Genomic DNA, 13805 nt, shown 5'->3' with positions numbered 1-13805 from the left:
TCGGGAATTTAAATTTACCCCAGAAGTTAGGATATATACATTCAAAACAAAATAACAATTGGATAGCTTGCAAAACTTCCAAGGTTTGATCTAACCGGTTCACTATTCAGGAACTGTCCTGTACGTTGAGTTTCCATTTACGCCTGAAAATGTTAGAAAGGGCCTTTGCTGTCACACTGATGCTAATCTAATGGTAAACTGTGGAGTAACCTAAATGCCCAGTAATGAAAGAATGATTAAATACATTGTAATACGGGAACCTGGGTGGCTCTGTCTCGGTGAAGTGCCTGCCTTTGGCTCAGGTTATGACCCCAGGGTCCTGGGATCAAGTCCCGCATCAGGCTCCCTGTTCAGCAGAGAGCCTGCTTCTCCCTCTACCCCCAAACCCTGCCCGTGATCTCTTTCTCTTTCAAGCGCTCTCTCTCCAATAATATTTTTTAAATGAAATAATTATGCATAAAAATTTTTAAAAAGAGCTGTGTGGGGGCAAAATTCCACATAAATAGGAAAAATCCAATTGAGTGTTGAAGCAGTCAACAAGAGGACTAATAACGTGAAAATAAAGATATACAAAACAGGGAAGGAAACACACAAAGAAAATGTTTAATGCAAGAAGACAGGGATAGATCCTCAAATATCACATTATAAAGATAGAATAAACAGAACAAAATTGATAAGCAAAGAGTAAAATTGGAAGAACGCTTTCCAAAAAAATGGGTTATAGGTTGAATTATGTCCCCCCAAAAAAAGCTTTGGTGAAGTCCTAATTCCTAGTACCTCAGAATGGAACCTTACTTGGAAGTAGGGTTATTGCAGACGACCAGACTAAAAGAATGGGGTCCTTATGAAAAGGGGACATTCGGACACACAAATGCACAGAGACTAATCTCGACAAAGCAGGAAAGAATATCCAGTGGAAAAAGGACAGTCTCTTCAACAAATGGTGCTGGGAAAATTGGACAGCCACAGGCAGGAGAATTAAACGGGACCACCTTCTTACACCATACACAAAAATAAATTCAAAATGGATTAAAGACCTAAATGTGAGACAGGAATCCATCAAAATCCCCAAGGAGAACACAGGCAGCAACATCTCTGACCTCAGCCACAACTTCGTACTAGACAGGTCTCCAGAGGCAAGGGAAACAAAAGCAAAAATGAACTATTGGGACTTCACCAGGATAAAAAGCTTCTGCACAGCAAAGGAAACAATCAACAAAACTGAACGACAACCTATGGAATGGGAGAAGATATTCACAAATGACCTATCAGATAAAGGGCTAGTATCCAGAATCTATAAAGAACTTACCAAATTCAACACCCAAAAAACAAAAAAAATCCAGTCAAGAAATGGGCAGAAGACATGAACAGACGTTTCTCCAAAGAAGACATACGAATGGCCAACAGACATGAAAAAATGCTCAACATCACTCAGCATCAGGGAAATACAGATCAAAACCACAGTGAGATACCTCACGCCAGTCAGAAAGGCTAAAATTAACAAGTCAGTAAACAAATGTTGGCGAGGATGCAGAGAAAGGGGAATCCTCCTACACTGTTGGTGGGAATACAAACTGGTGTAGCCACTGTGACAACAGTATGCGGGCTCCTCAGGGAGTTAAAAATAGAGCTACCTTACGACCCAGCAATTGCACTAGGAGGCATTTATCCAGAGGATACAAAAAATGCTAATTCAAAGGGGCACATGCACTCCGATGTTTATGGCAACATTAACAATAGTGCACGCACACACACGTACATAACGGAATTACTCAGCCATCAAAAAGAATGAAATGCTGCCATTTGCAGAGACATAGATGGAACTAGAGGGTATTATGATAAGCGAAGTTAAGTCAGAGAAAGACAAATACCATGATTTCACTCATGCGGAATTTAAGAAAAACAGGTGAACGGAAGGGAAGGGAAAGAAAAGTGAGATAAAAACGAAGAGGGACGCAATCCGTAAGAGACTCAACTATAGGGAACAAGCTGAGGGTTGTTGGTGGTGGTGGGTGGGGGGGATGGGGTAATTGGGCAATGGGTACTAAGGAGGGAACTTGATGTTATGAGCACTCGGTGTTATACGCAAGTGATGAATACATTATATGTTAACTAAATTGAATTTAATTTAAAAAATAGAGAAAATCTGTAAATGGAGAAGAACTTTCAGCATCAAAAAACTCATACTGGAGAGAAATCCTGTTTCTACAAAGTAACCCATGCAGAAAAAGCTTCAGAGACCCCATCTTACTGCATAACACAGAACTCACATGGGAAAATAATTTCTCTTTACAAAGAACTGAGATTTAACTTAAGGAATCACCAAATGGAAAAGTTGCTTCTGAATGAATCCCACCAAGTCAACACTATTCAAAAGTTATCAATAAGGATGCTAATGGGGAAAGGTTGCTAAAAAACGTTTCATAAAGTCTGAACTAGAAAAATGCACGTAATGTTAGATACATATATGCCTTGTGGTTATCATTTTGTGAACATCTTACTCTAATCAAGAAGTTATCGAATGCCCACTCAGGGAACCATGACCATTATTAAGGCACTGGGGCTAGAGGCGATTTCCAACAGATGTGCCCTTGGGGGTCTACATGCTTACAAGTGGACAGACTACAACCAGAGGCAAGTTTTTGGTTTTGTTTTTGGGGAGAGGGGGTCAGACTGAAACACATTACTCAAACCAGGCTATATGTGTATATATACACGGCCTGCCTCAACCTAAAATTGCAGGTGTTTAGTGTGGTAGAAATACTAAGCTACCAAAGCTTAAAATCACAAGCAGAGTTAATGACAGAAAAATGAGGCACGATTGTATTTAAGTTGATACGCAACACGGAAGCTGCTAGAGGCTTTTTGTTAGTTGCAGGACTCCATACAGTGACCCGCTTTTATAGAAATGTTTTATAAAGTGTTAATATAAAGGTACATATACCTGGTTTTTTCAGAAACAACATCAAGCAGTCCTGAAGGCAGGGAGGGGTTGGTTTCTGAGATAGCACGACAGGATCCAATTCTACCACAATTACAGGATTCAACGTAGGCTTTATGGGTTTTATACCCAGATTTATGGCTGCCGCATTGCTTTTAATTTCTCCCACAAATTTTGTGATCTCTAATTCATGCTATGTGAATATTTTAAATGTAGAAAACATCTTATCAGCATTGATTTTTTTAAATGCTGACAGCAGAGAACCTGTGTGGTCAAAACCAAAATAGAAAGGAGGCATCAGGAAGGGTTAGAGAAAGGCAGACCAGAAGAATGCTATCGCAAACAAAGTGGATTAAGAACAGAATTTCTTAAGTAAAATATTCCCCTTCAAGTGGATTGGCTAGGCCAAGAAAAGAAAATTCCCCAAAGTTCTTTTTCAAAACAAGTATTTCAGGAATGTCAATTAAAGTTTGACTTTATTAATAGAGATTTTTGGGGGGAAAAATATTGAGTTTTAATATCAGAAACTTTTTACATATCTTTATTTTTCACACTTGATGTCAAGTTACAAATAAATAGTCCATACCATGTGGCTATGTTGCTTATGATGTACACTTCAGGCAGAAAACAGCAATAACCAAGAACGCATCAGAAACGAACTCGCGTAAACGTAGAGAAAGGATGCATGACACCGCATGACATTTCAGTGTGGCCCAGCATGTACACAGTTAAAAGTGAGTGCCCTTTAGATCACAGATGTACGTCATTTTCTTACAAACGAAAGAACTCACGCATCAGAGATTTTAAGTTTTAAAGTTGTATCACAGGGAATAATTGCTTTAAAAACTGTTAAAATGTTGTGTACTTTAGCAGCAAAAAAAAATAAAAAAGAAGTTATTCCAGGATCATCTTTAAACATTGCTGAAAAAAACCGCAAGCTTTAGAGAACACCATGGATATCCGATCCATTACTTAAAAAACAAAGTAGCACTTACAGAGACCACTTTCAGTTTTGTTCTGTCGGTAAAAATTTTATAATAAAGTTGAAGCTAAAAAATCCCAGCAGGGGAGGTGGGGACAGCTGCTGAGAGGACGCGCAGAGGGAACCGCCAACCAGAGCTCTAGACTTATGGTCACGGGAAAAGCTGAGAAGTCTTATGGAACTTACTTCCAGAGAAGTTCTTAGGAATCATTCTTTTTAGGGTATTTCCAGATGTGTTAGATTTAGCAACTGACTTTGACCTTCTTCAAAGTCTTCCTCCCCAGCGTCTTTTGGCTAAACCAGTATTTTAATAAAATTATCGCTGTTGGGTGGGGTTTTGGTTTTGGTTGTTAAACCATTTCTTTTTGAAAGGTTAATTTGAAAAGGTATCACTTTTCAAGTCACTAGAGATGGCCTGGGTCAGAGAGTGATTTGTTTGAAAGGGGAGGATACTTGATATAATTTCGTACTCTGCTATGACATGACTCCTGGCATTTGAGATTCTAAGACTGAAAGGAATTCTAAAAAATGAGAAAAATGAAACTAGATGCAGATTAAATCGGCCATATTGTATGCTTCTGGAAAGAAACAACTTGTATCCAGCATCCGTGGTAAGCGGCATTATTTCTCTGACACGGTTTCCGGTCACCATTATATTGTTCTCTCTCCTTTGAAGCACTGAACCTTTTTTTCTAAATACAACTTCTCAAAAATCATTTGAAAGCAAACAATATAAAGCACCAGAAACAAATTCTCCACCCACCCTGACTTGATCTTTAGATCACAACATCCTGACAAGAGAAGCTGTTTAATATCATTGTTTTACTTCTTGGCAGTCTTCCCAAACTTTATGAAAATTTAAACTATGACAAGGAGAAACACACTTAAACATAATACAAATATACACAAATACAACAGAAGTTCGAAACGGACACCATATTGTGGTATCTCCAAACATGGTGTGCGCGACATGACCAGGAAGCTACTACAGGGCCCAGGGTCTCAGCACTCCACTGTCCTACACAGATCTACATTCTTAACTTTAGTTTTTGCCTTCTGATGCTAAAGTAAGAATCAAGAAAATAACCAAGAGGACTTTAGAAAACATGGTTCCTATGATTTTTTTTCAAGGTCTTGATTTGAACACAAATCACTGGTGTAATATACTCTTGATAATACTCAAGTAACAAGGCAAACAACAGATATGAAGACTCACTATGTACCATACAAGCAGTGTTTTTAGAATCATAACTAACTTCCACAGTCACATAAAAACCGACAACTTAAATCTTAACTCACCTCAGTATCAAGTTAACTAAATTCTCATATATCTTACTAAGAATGCCAGGATCAGAAGCACTCTGTTTCCATATTCTGGTGTAGAAAGGTTCTATTTCATAGAAAGGATAAAGTGCTTTTTTAGTAAGCTGCCAACACACACTCACACACCAGTGCAAGCCATCAAGGAAAGAATCCTCATTTTGAAATGCGACAGAGGGTTACACATCTAGACTTTATGAAAGTACAGGAGTGGATAGAGTATCTTTCCGTGACCGAGGTGCTCTAAGTATCAACAACTCAGTGTACATACGATGGATGAAAAAGAACAGCTTTCCATCCTTTGCTTCTTACACCCCACCCTAACTTTCAAAATTGCTTCCAACTCGAAGAAAGAGTTTGGACGTTTTCCTAGTTTCAAAGCTAACTAGCAGGCCCTGACTACCCAGAGGGTGAGGAACCAGAGACGAATTACCCACCCGTGCTACACCTGCTGTGTTTTCTTCTTTACTACTGAACATGACCCCCCAGTGCTATCTTGTTTCATGCAGCACCAACCAAACTGCCCTTTTCTTCCCTAATAAAAAATAAATATATATAGAAGACGCTGCCAGGCATATATTCACAAGTGTCAATTTCTTAAAACATAAGTATGGGTATATTTATTTCTCTCAAATGCATACAAGACAATAATTACACAGCAACAAATCTTTTGTTCAACAATGATTTGATTCATAAGCGTTTGAATTTACATAATTTCACATCCATACCCTTGCATTTTTAAATACTGTAAGTAAAAAAGCCCCCCAAAATAACCAATTCTTATATTTCCTATTTATCCCTCTATACATCCAAACTTTAAAAAGTTACAAACTGAACATTATACAGAACATATAAATCATGTTTAAAAACTTGAGGTTTTAAAATCACTGTTCCCCAAAATGATTCAGAAAGTCCTCATGCTGACAAGTGCAGTCCTAGATGGTAAGGTAAGTTGGAAAGGGGAAGAAAGAAGAGACAGACACCAGTTTGCTGTCTTAATGTTTTACTAATCCTGTCAGTAAAAACGGCGACCTCATGAGAAGTAACAGTTTAGGTTTACTTCGAGGAACGGGGTTTGCCTCACAGTTGGAGACATGCACTTCAAGTATTTTCCTATTTGATCTGAGCTCCCTGTAGCAAACGATGCTGAAAGAGAATAACTATTTTCTTCCATACATTCGCTCAATGTCCGCCTGGTAATGTGTTTTAAGCTCTTTACGTTTCAGCTTGAAGGCATCTGTCACCAGACCAGTTTCGGGGGTCCACGGTTCCGGGCTCAAACGAATTTTTACTGGAATTTCAAATTTTTCTAGACTTGCTGAGATGGTGGAAAAGGAAAAAAAAAAGTAAATCCAAAGGCATGAAAAACATACAATTAAAATTCTTGGCAAATAGCATAACTTTTCCAGTCTTTGCACACCCATCAAAACGCACAGCATCCCATGAATCTTGCTTCTAAATAATCCATCCCTCAAAAATGCTAAAAGTAAAAAAACAAAACAAAACAAAAAAAAAACACAGAAAGATATGTATGAGAATTATAATAGCAAAAACTGTTTAAAAATCTACAAGGCCATCAACAGAATGAGTTAGATTAAGTTACGATACAGGCATAAAATGGAATATAATTCCATCATTAAAAATAAGATCTACATGGTACAGTGTGTGAAGATATTTACAATATATTGTTAGGCCAAAGTGGGGGGCAACTTGCCCTTTTAATACCAGATTAGATTATATGCATCTAGAGGAGGAGGACAAGTATACACCGAACGATCAGCCGTGTGCCTCCAGAGGCTAAGATCCACGATTAAGGAAAAGCAAAAGCCACACACTTCAGAACTAAAAAATTTAAGTTTAAAGAGAACCTTGTCATCGAACCAGAATACTCAGCATAAGCTATGAGGACAGAATGTTTGCTCACTACTGTGTTCCTATACACTGCTGGATACCCAGCAGATTCTCAACAGCAGAGGGCTGGAGAGGGACAGAGAAAGAAAGGGAGACATGGAGACAAGGAGAGAAAAGGGAGAGGTTTTTCCAGCATTCATTCAACAAATATTTATTGAAAAAATTTACTGTGTAAAGTGCTTTACTAAGCATTCTTTAAAAAATACAAGAACAGTTTCTGTTCTCAAGTGGTATACAATCTGACAAGGATAAACAGGTGAACGCCTGGCCGTGATTACACAACACACACACACACACACACACCGTGCACACACAGGAAGACTCACTCACTAAACTGAAGTTGTAAGTAGTACCTTGGGAGCAAAAGAGATCAATTCTAACTTACAAGGTTATAACAAGGTTTTCTTCTTCAAAGATTAAAACTATTTCAAAAGTGCTCTCCTAGAGGGAAAACCACTGTGAGCAAAAGCAAGGCCTGGACCTCAGGACTTATGAAAGATTTTGTTTTGTTGTGTTGTGTTTGTATATATGTTAAAGCAAATATTCTTATTTTTATTTTCTTCCCTTTCATTCTCTTATCTATAATAGGTATTAATAAGCTAACTGCACATCACAGAACGAGAGCAGAAATTCACTCAAGGGGTCTACACCCTCTTCTGTATGTGCAGCTGCATGCTGGGCAGTTCCGGGGCGCTAGGCGGGAGGCTTCGTTACTGTCTTTACTCAGAAATCAACTAGGCCCAAGGGAGATGTGCGTGGGTGCAGGCGATGGGCTGGAAAGGTCAGTTTTATGTGTCAGCTGGGCTAGGCTAGAGTTCCCAGGTCCTCAAACACTAATCCAGGTGTTGCTCTGAAGGTATTTTGTAAATAGGATTAAGTCTGTAACCAGCTTACTTTACGTGAGGAAAATACTCCTAGATCATCTCAGCGGCCTGGTTTGGTCAACTGAAAGCCCGCAGAGCAGAGCTGAGGTGTCCCCAAACAAGAAGCAATCCTACCTGTGGTTGGACGTCCAGCAGCTGCCAATGGGCTGCCCTCCTCATTTCCAGCTCTGCCTAAGTCAGGCCCCAAAGATCACAAACCAGTTCTTCACAGTAAGTCTCTCTCTATATAACTGTTAATTCTGTTTCTCAAGCAATATAGATTTTGCCTAAGAATGAAGTTGGATCCCTTCTTCACATCACATTAAAATGAACTCAAATGGACCAAGGACCTACATGTAACAGCTGAAACTATAAAACTCTTAGCATAAAACATAGGGTGTCTCTTTGTGACAGATTAGAAGTGGTTCCTCAGGACACACACATGCAACAGCAGAAAATAATAAATTATCTTTCCAAAATTAAAACTGTTGTACTTCAAAGGATATCATCAAAAAAGTAAAAACGCAACCCACAGAATGGGAGAAAGTACTTACAAATTGTGTATCCGGTTAAGAGCCTTGTGTCTAGAATATATAAAGAACTTGTACAACTCAATAATAAAAAGGAAACCCCATTTAAAAAATGGGCAAAGGATCTGAACAGACATTTCCCTAGAAAGACATACAATGGCTAATAAATACAAGGAAGGATGCTCAACACCATTAGCCACCAGGAAAATATAAATCAAAACCACGAGATACCCTATTTCATACCCGCTAGGATGAGTAGAATCCCAAGGATGAACAGTAACAAGTGTTCGAGGACACGGGGAAACTGGAACCTAACACTAGTGGGAATGATAAAACGATGCCACCATTTTAGAAAATAGTTTGGAAAATATTTGGAAAAAAATATTCTGGAAAACAGTCTGGTACTTTCTCAAAAGGTTTAACATAAAGTTGACACAGGCCTAGCAATTCCACTCTTCTTCGGTACCTACCCAGGAGAAATGAGTACGTCCACACAAACCTTGTGTGTCAATGTTCACAGCATTATTCATTAACCACCAAAAGCAGAGCAACACAGAGGTCCTAGTCTCACTGCAGCCCCAACACACACGCAAAAAGGGGGGATAGCACATACCCGTACAAGCCACTACCGGTACACTAACAGTGCAGAAAACACAGAAGAGAGCCTCAGACAGTTCCGGGTGGGCTGGGGGGGCCAGGACAGAGCTAAGGAGAGAAAGGGCCAACCCAGAACACAGAAGCTACAGGGACAAGGACACTGTGACTGGTGCACATCCGCCAAGGGAGCACATGGTGGGTGAGTCGTGTGGAGGAGCCTGGATGCGGGCCTGAGAAGTCCGCCCTTCCAGCTAACCGTAGGAAATGACGTCACCTAAGCCCTGTGCCAGCAGCGCAAGAAAACGTCAGCACTCTCTTCCCGCCTCGGTCCTCAGTCCGTTTCACAGCCACTCACCTGAAATAGCAGCTTCAGAAAGCACTTTGAGAACCTCGTTTTCCATTTCACAGCTGTTACACAGCTCCTCCCAAGTCCCGTGAAGTCCTTTCTTTCGAGCGAGTTCTGTTAGTTCCTTTTGATTTGGCACGACAAACCCAATGACATAAGAATGGTAACTGAAATACATGAAGGACAACTTGGCTGAGGATCTGAATGGCACACCGTGGGGGCTGCAGTCACTGATTCCACAGACGCCGCTGTAATCCATTCAGGACTGCTCGAAAGAACATACGTGACGTGTATTTGGTACTTAGCGCACGTACAAATGCACAGCCAGCCACTTCCCCAGTCTGATTCCGAGTGCACTCCAGAGCTCTGACGGAGTGCATGCTCAATAAACCTTCCTCTAATATGTAGTGACAAGTTTCAACTATGTGTAACTGTTAAGAAAACTTCCATGTATACATTTTTTAAAAGAAAATTACAAGTATTAGAAAATTCAACTTTTAAAAAATCAATAATTCACATTAACAGGTTAATCAAAAATAAAAACTTATGTAAACAGAAACTGTATCTAGGGGCACCTGGGTGGCTCAGTCGGTCAAGCGTCTGACTCTGGATTTCGGCTCAGGTCATGATCTCAGGGCAGTGAGATTGAGCCCCAGGTCAGGCTCCACACTCAGCGCAGAGTCTGCCTGGGATTCTCTCTCCCTCTTCTCCCCACTCCCCTGCTCACACACGCTCTTGCTCTCAAATGAATACATAAGATCTTTAAAAAAATATATTTAAAAAATAAAAATTAAAAAAAAATTGTATCTAAAGAAATTTGGCAGCAAATCTAAGTAATGTGGTTACATTTGTTTTTTGTTATCAAGAGAACTGTTAATAAAAGAGCTTTAGGTACGCCTGCCGATGGCAGTAGGAGACGGTGAGCAGCATGAGGAAGAGAAGGGAGTCTGGTTAGTATCACCCGAGTAAAAGCCAGAACCGTAGCGTCACTAAAACAAGTATCTCATAGCTAACTAAAGGGCAGAATGATTTATAATTCAATGTAGTAAATCTTTAAAGTCTGTTTCTAATTGGTTCTTCTGATACCAGATTTTACCTCCTCATATAATTATTATGTCAACCCCTGCAGTAAGGCTCCTAGGCTGGCTGCAGTGTCTGATCATTAACACAGGGGAGTAAATACTACATACAGTACCGTTAGGGAAAAATGTACTCACGGTGCCAATCTAAATTTCTAACCCTGGCATTTTTAACTTTAAACTGTCCTTCCCAACTGCCTCTATATCATTAGGGACTAGAGATGCTAGGAGTTAAGGCACAGCTTAACACAGCTTAAGGCAGAGCCCCCAGCCCTGGTCCCAAGTAGGCTCGAGTCTAGAGCAGGGTCGTAGTGCTGAGCAGGGTTCAGCTGGATGACACCCATCCTCCCACATCCTTCTTTACTCCCCTTTGCTCTGGACTGGTTCTGGGAAGCTTCCCTGTGCTGAGGGGCGGGTCCCTGGGGGAACCAAGACAGCAGGAAGGAGGACTTGACTTTCTTCCCCTTCCTACCACACACGACACCGCACTGAGATGTAAAACAGAAAACAGGGACACAGAGGAGGACCAGGAGGGGAAGCATGACGAGGACAGAATCAGTTACTGGCTTTCCTGAGAAGAGCCGCTCCCAGAGACAACAGATAAGAAGGAAGAGTTCTTAGTATAGTTTTACGAAGAAGATTCATCTAGGAAGGAAATGCCAGAAACACACGAAACGTCTGAAGTCCAAGTAACAGAATTCTCCTTTCTTACCTGTTTGCATACGCACAGATGTTATCTATAAGGGAGAGGTTCTTCAAAGCTGCCTCTACTTTCCCAAGAGAAACATATTCTCCGGCCTGCAGTTTCACAAGGTCCTTCTTACGATCTGTGCAGAACAAAGGCCGGGAGGGGGCACATGGGAGCACAGAAATACCTTGAATATATATGAATATTGGCCATTCCCTAAGTGATCTGCTACCAATTAAGTTTATCATAATAATTACACCGAAATTAAAAGTACACTGTAAAATTAGGCCCTGATTTTTGTACCATTATATAAATTCTTTCAAAAAAGAGAACCAGCTTCTGGTCAAGAGCCCCCAGCATCAGGGCTTCAGGCATGTTCTGCTGAACAGGTATGTTCCTGAGACCTATTAACACCAGGAAGGTGAAGAGTTCTCAGTGACATGTGAACGCTCACGTTCTACCTGGAGAGAAGCATATCCCCTCAACACAGAATGGTAACAGTAAGGGTCAAGCCTGTCCAACCTGATCTGGAAAGAATTCCCACTAGTGAGGCCTGGTTTGAGTCTTGAGGGAAGATGGGCAGTAGCCAAGTGGAACAGCCCCGGTAAACAACAGACACGTCAGCCTGAATCACCACAGCGCAGGGGGGCAGGGAACGGCCGGCAGTGGAGGCGGGGAGGTGAATGGGGCCACAGAACAGAGGCACACTGAACTGAGCCCCTAGCTGCCACTACGGGTTTTCTAGCAGCAAAGTGGTCCAGTGAGATCAGTGCTGAGGGCTCACACGGTCTTTGAGAGTGTGTGTTTAAGGGGGACAAGCATGTCCACTGAGAGGAATTTCTTGCAACAGGGTGACAGGAGGAGGAGGCCTAACGTACGATCATGGTGCAAGGGCAGAGAGAAAGAAGAGAATGATCTCAAGGCACGATTCACATGATAAATCAGTAGAATCTGGGTAAGACATGGGGAGATGACTGAGGAGTCCCACCTCTCCCAGGTTTCTAGGTAGCATGACTAGGACAGAAAGGCTACTAACTGAGAAAAAGAAAGTAAGAGGGAAGGCAGGGAGCTATTTTTTGCCCCATGGGTCATAGTACTTCAACTGCCAGGCCTTCCTTATTCTCACAGGCAAGGCTAGGACCTGGTTCCAACAGGAGAGAGCCCTGTGCAATAACTTCTCGATAGCAAAGAGCACACAAAAATAAATACCCCCTACTAAGAATCTGGTTCTTTCAGGGTTATCTAATAATTAAAAATACCACTCCTATTGAACAGATTTTGAGATCTCCTGAAGTGCCAAGCACAGTCCCTACTGTAAAACTCTGTGTCCCAGGGATGAAACAACAGACCCTATCAACACCGCAGACAGACGTGTTCTTATACTATTCAACAGCTTCCCTAAATATATAGTTATCTCTTTTGTACAACTATTTCAGAAACATCCACTGTCAGAAAATATATATATATGCATGTATTAGCTGGCTCACCAATAATCTTTAAACAACCATCAGGGTCAAACTCCCCAATATCTCCAGTACAAAGCCACCTCTGTCCATTCTCATCTTCAAAGAAATCAGCTTTCGTTTTTGCTTCATTTTTGTAGTAGCCTATTGTCACGTTTTGGCCACCAATAAGAATTTCACCCCTGGGGTGTGGTTTATCAGTATTAAAGTATCCACCTAATAAACACAAAATAATTAAGAGTTAATTCAAAATTTTTATCCCTATTTACATCATGTGAAAATTTGAAACTATTAGTTTCCAAGGAGGGATATCTGATTTTAATCCAATTAGAATTTCCCAAAGGAAATGAGGCAGACAGTATGAATGAACAAAACTCATTCATGTAAAACTAGGCGCAAAATTTCAGCTGCTTACCCGTAAGCACTGATGCTTTTAAACTAGTATTCCACGCAAAAATTACACTAAAAAATCCAACACCTGTGATATAAAAAACCACGTGTACTACACAGGTAAACTCCTTAGGGATTCTGTGGATTCCTATGTATCTGATAGAAGTACAAAATCATGTAATTCAATAAACACATCTCTAAAATGAAATTACACTATATTTAAAATATTTATGCCTTACGGATAATTTCAGAATGACTCCAAGCTTATATTGGTAAACATTTTCACTAATTCTGCTAAAAGATAACTGAAAAATGGCATCAAACCCTCAGAATCTTTACTTTGTATGAAATAAAAATGCAACCAACCAATTACTGATAACGTACACACACTGACAGAATCAAATACAATTTTTAAAGAGTGATTCGTATTTAAATGGCAAAACAACAGTTTGTGTGAAATTATAGTAAAAATTTCCTTCTGATGATTCTAGATTGAAGCCATTGGAAAAAAAAGAAAAAAGAAAAAAGAAAAATCCTCAGTTTCATAGATTACATTTTATGATTTTGCTTCTACAAAATAAACTTAATCATTCCTAATTTACTGACACCATTCATTTAGCAGATTTCTCAAGCTTTTGCCATAATTCTTACTTGCATTCATGTAATAAAATAAGCAAAATAAAAACAATTATAAT

At 40.1% G+C, this 13805-nt stretch overlaps 1 protein-coding gene across 3 annotated transcripts in view; it reads right to left on the bottom strand.

Annotated features, from left to right (window-relative positions):
- Nucleotides 1-3468: 3468 nt before the first annotated feature.
- The window catches only part of ACSL3 (acyl-CoA synthetase long chain family member 3), a 79607-nt gene continuing 69270 nt past the window's right edge, over nt 3469-13805 (bottom strand). For all 3 annotated transcript variants that reach the window (XM_034655263.1, XM_034655265.1, XM_034655264.1), the window contains 4 exons: nt 12745-12936; nt 11282-11396; nt 9500-9657; nt 3469-6561 (listed from right to left, as the gene is read on the bottom strand). In XM_034655263.1, the coding sequence (XP_034511154.1) occupies nt 6404-6561; nt 9500-9657; nt 11282-11396; nt 12745-12936 (623 nt within the window). In that variant the 3' untranslated portion in view covers nt 3469-6403. The remainder of the gene's footprint in view (nt 6562-9499; nt 9658-11281; nt 11397-12744; nt 12937-13805) is intronic.

This window comes from Ailuropoda melanoleuca, chromosome 2 (assembly GCF_002007445.2).
Source record: "Ailuropoda melanoleuca isolate Jingjing chromosome 2, ASM200744v2, whole genome shotgun sequence".
Classification (NCBI taxonomy): Eukaryota; Metazoa; Chordata; class Mammalia; order Carnivora; family Ursidae; genus Ailuropoda; species Ailuropoda melanoleuca.
This window is presented reverse-complemented; position numbering and strand designations above follow the sequence as displayed.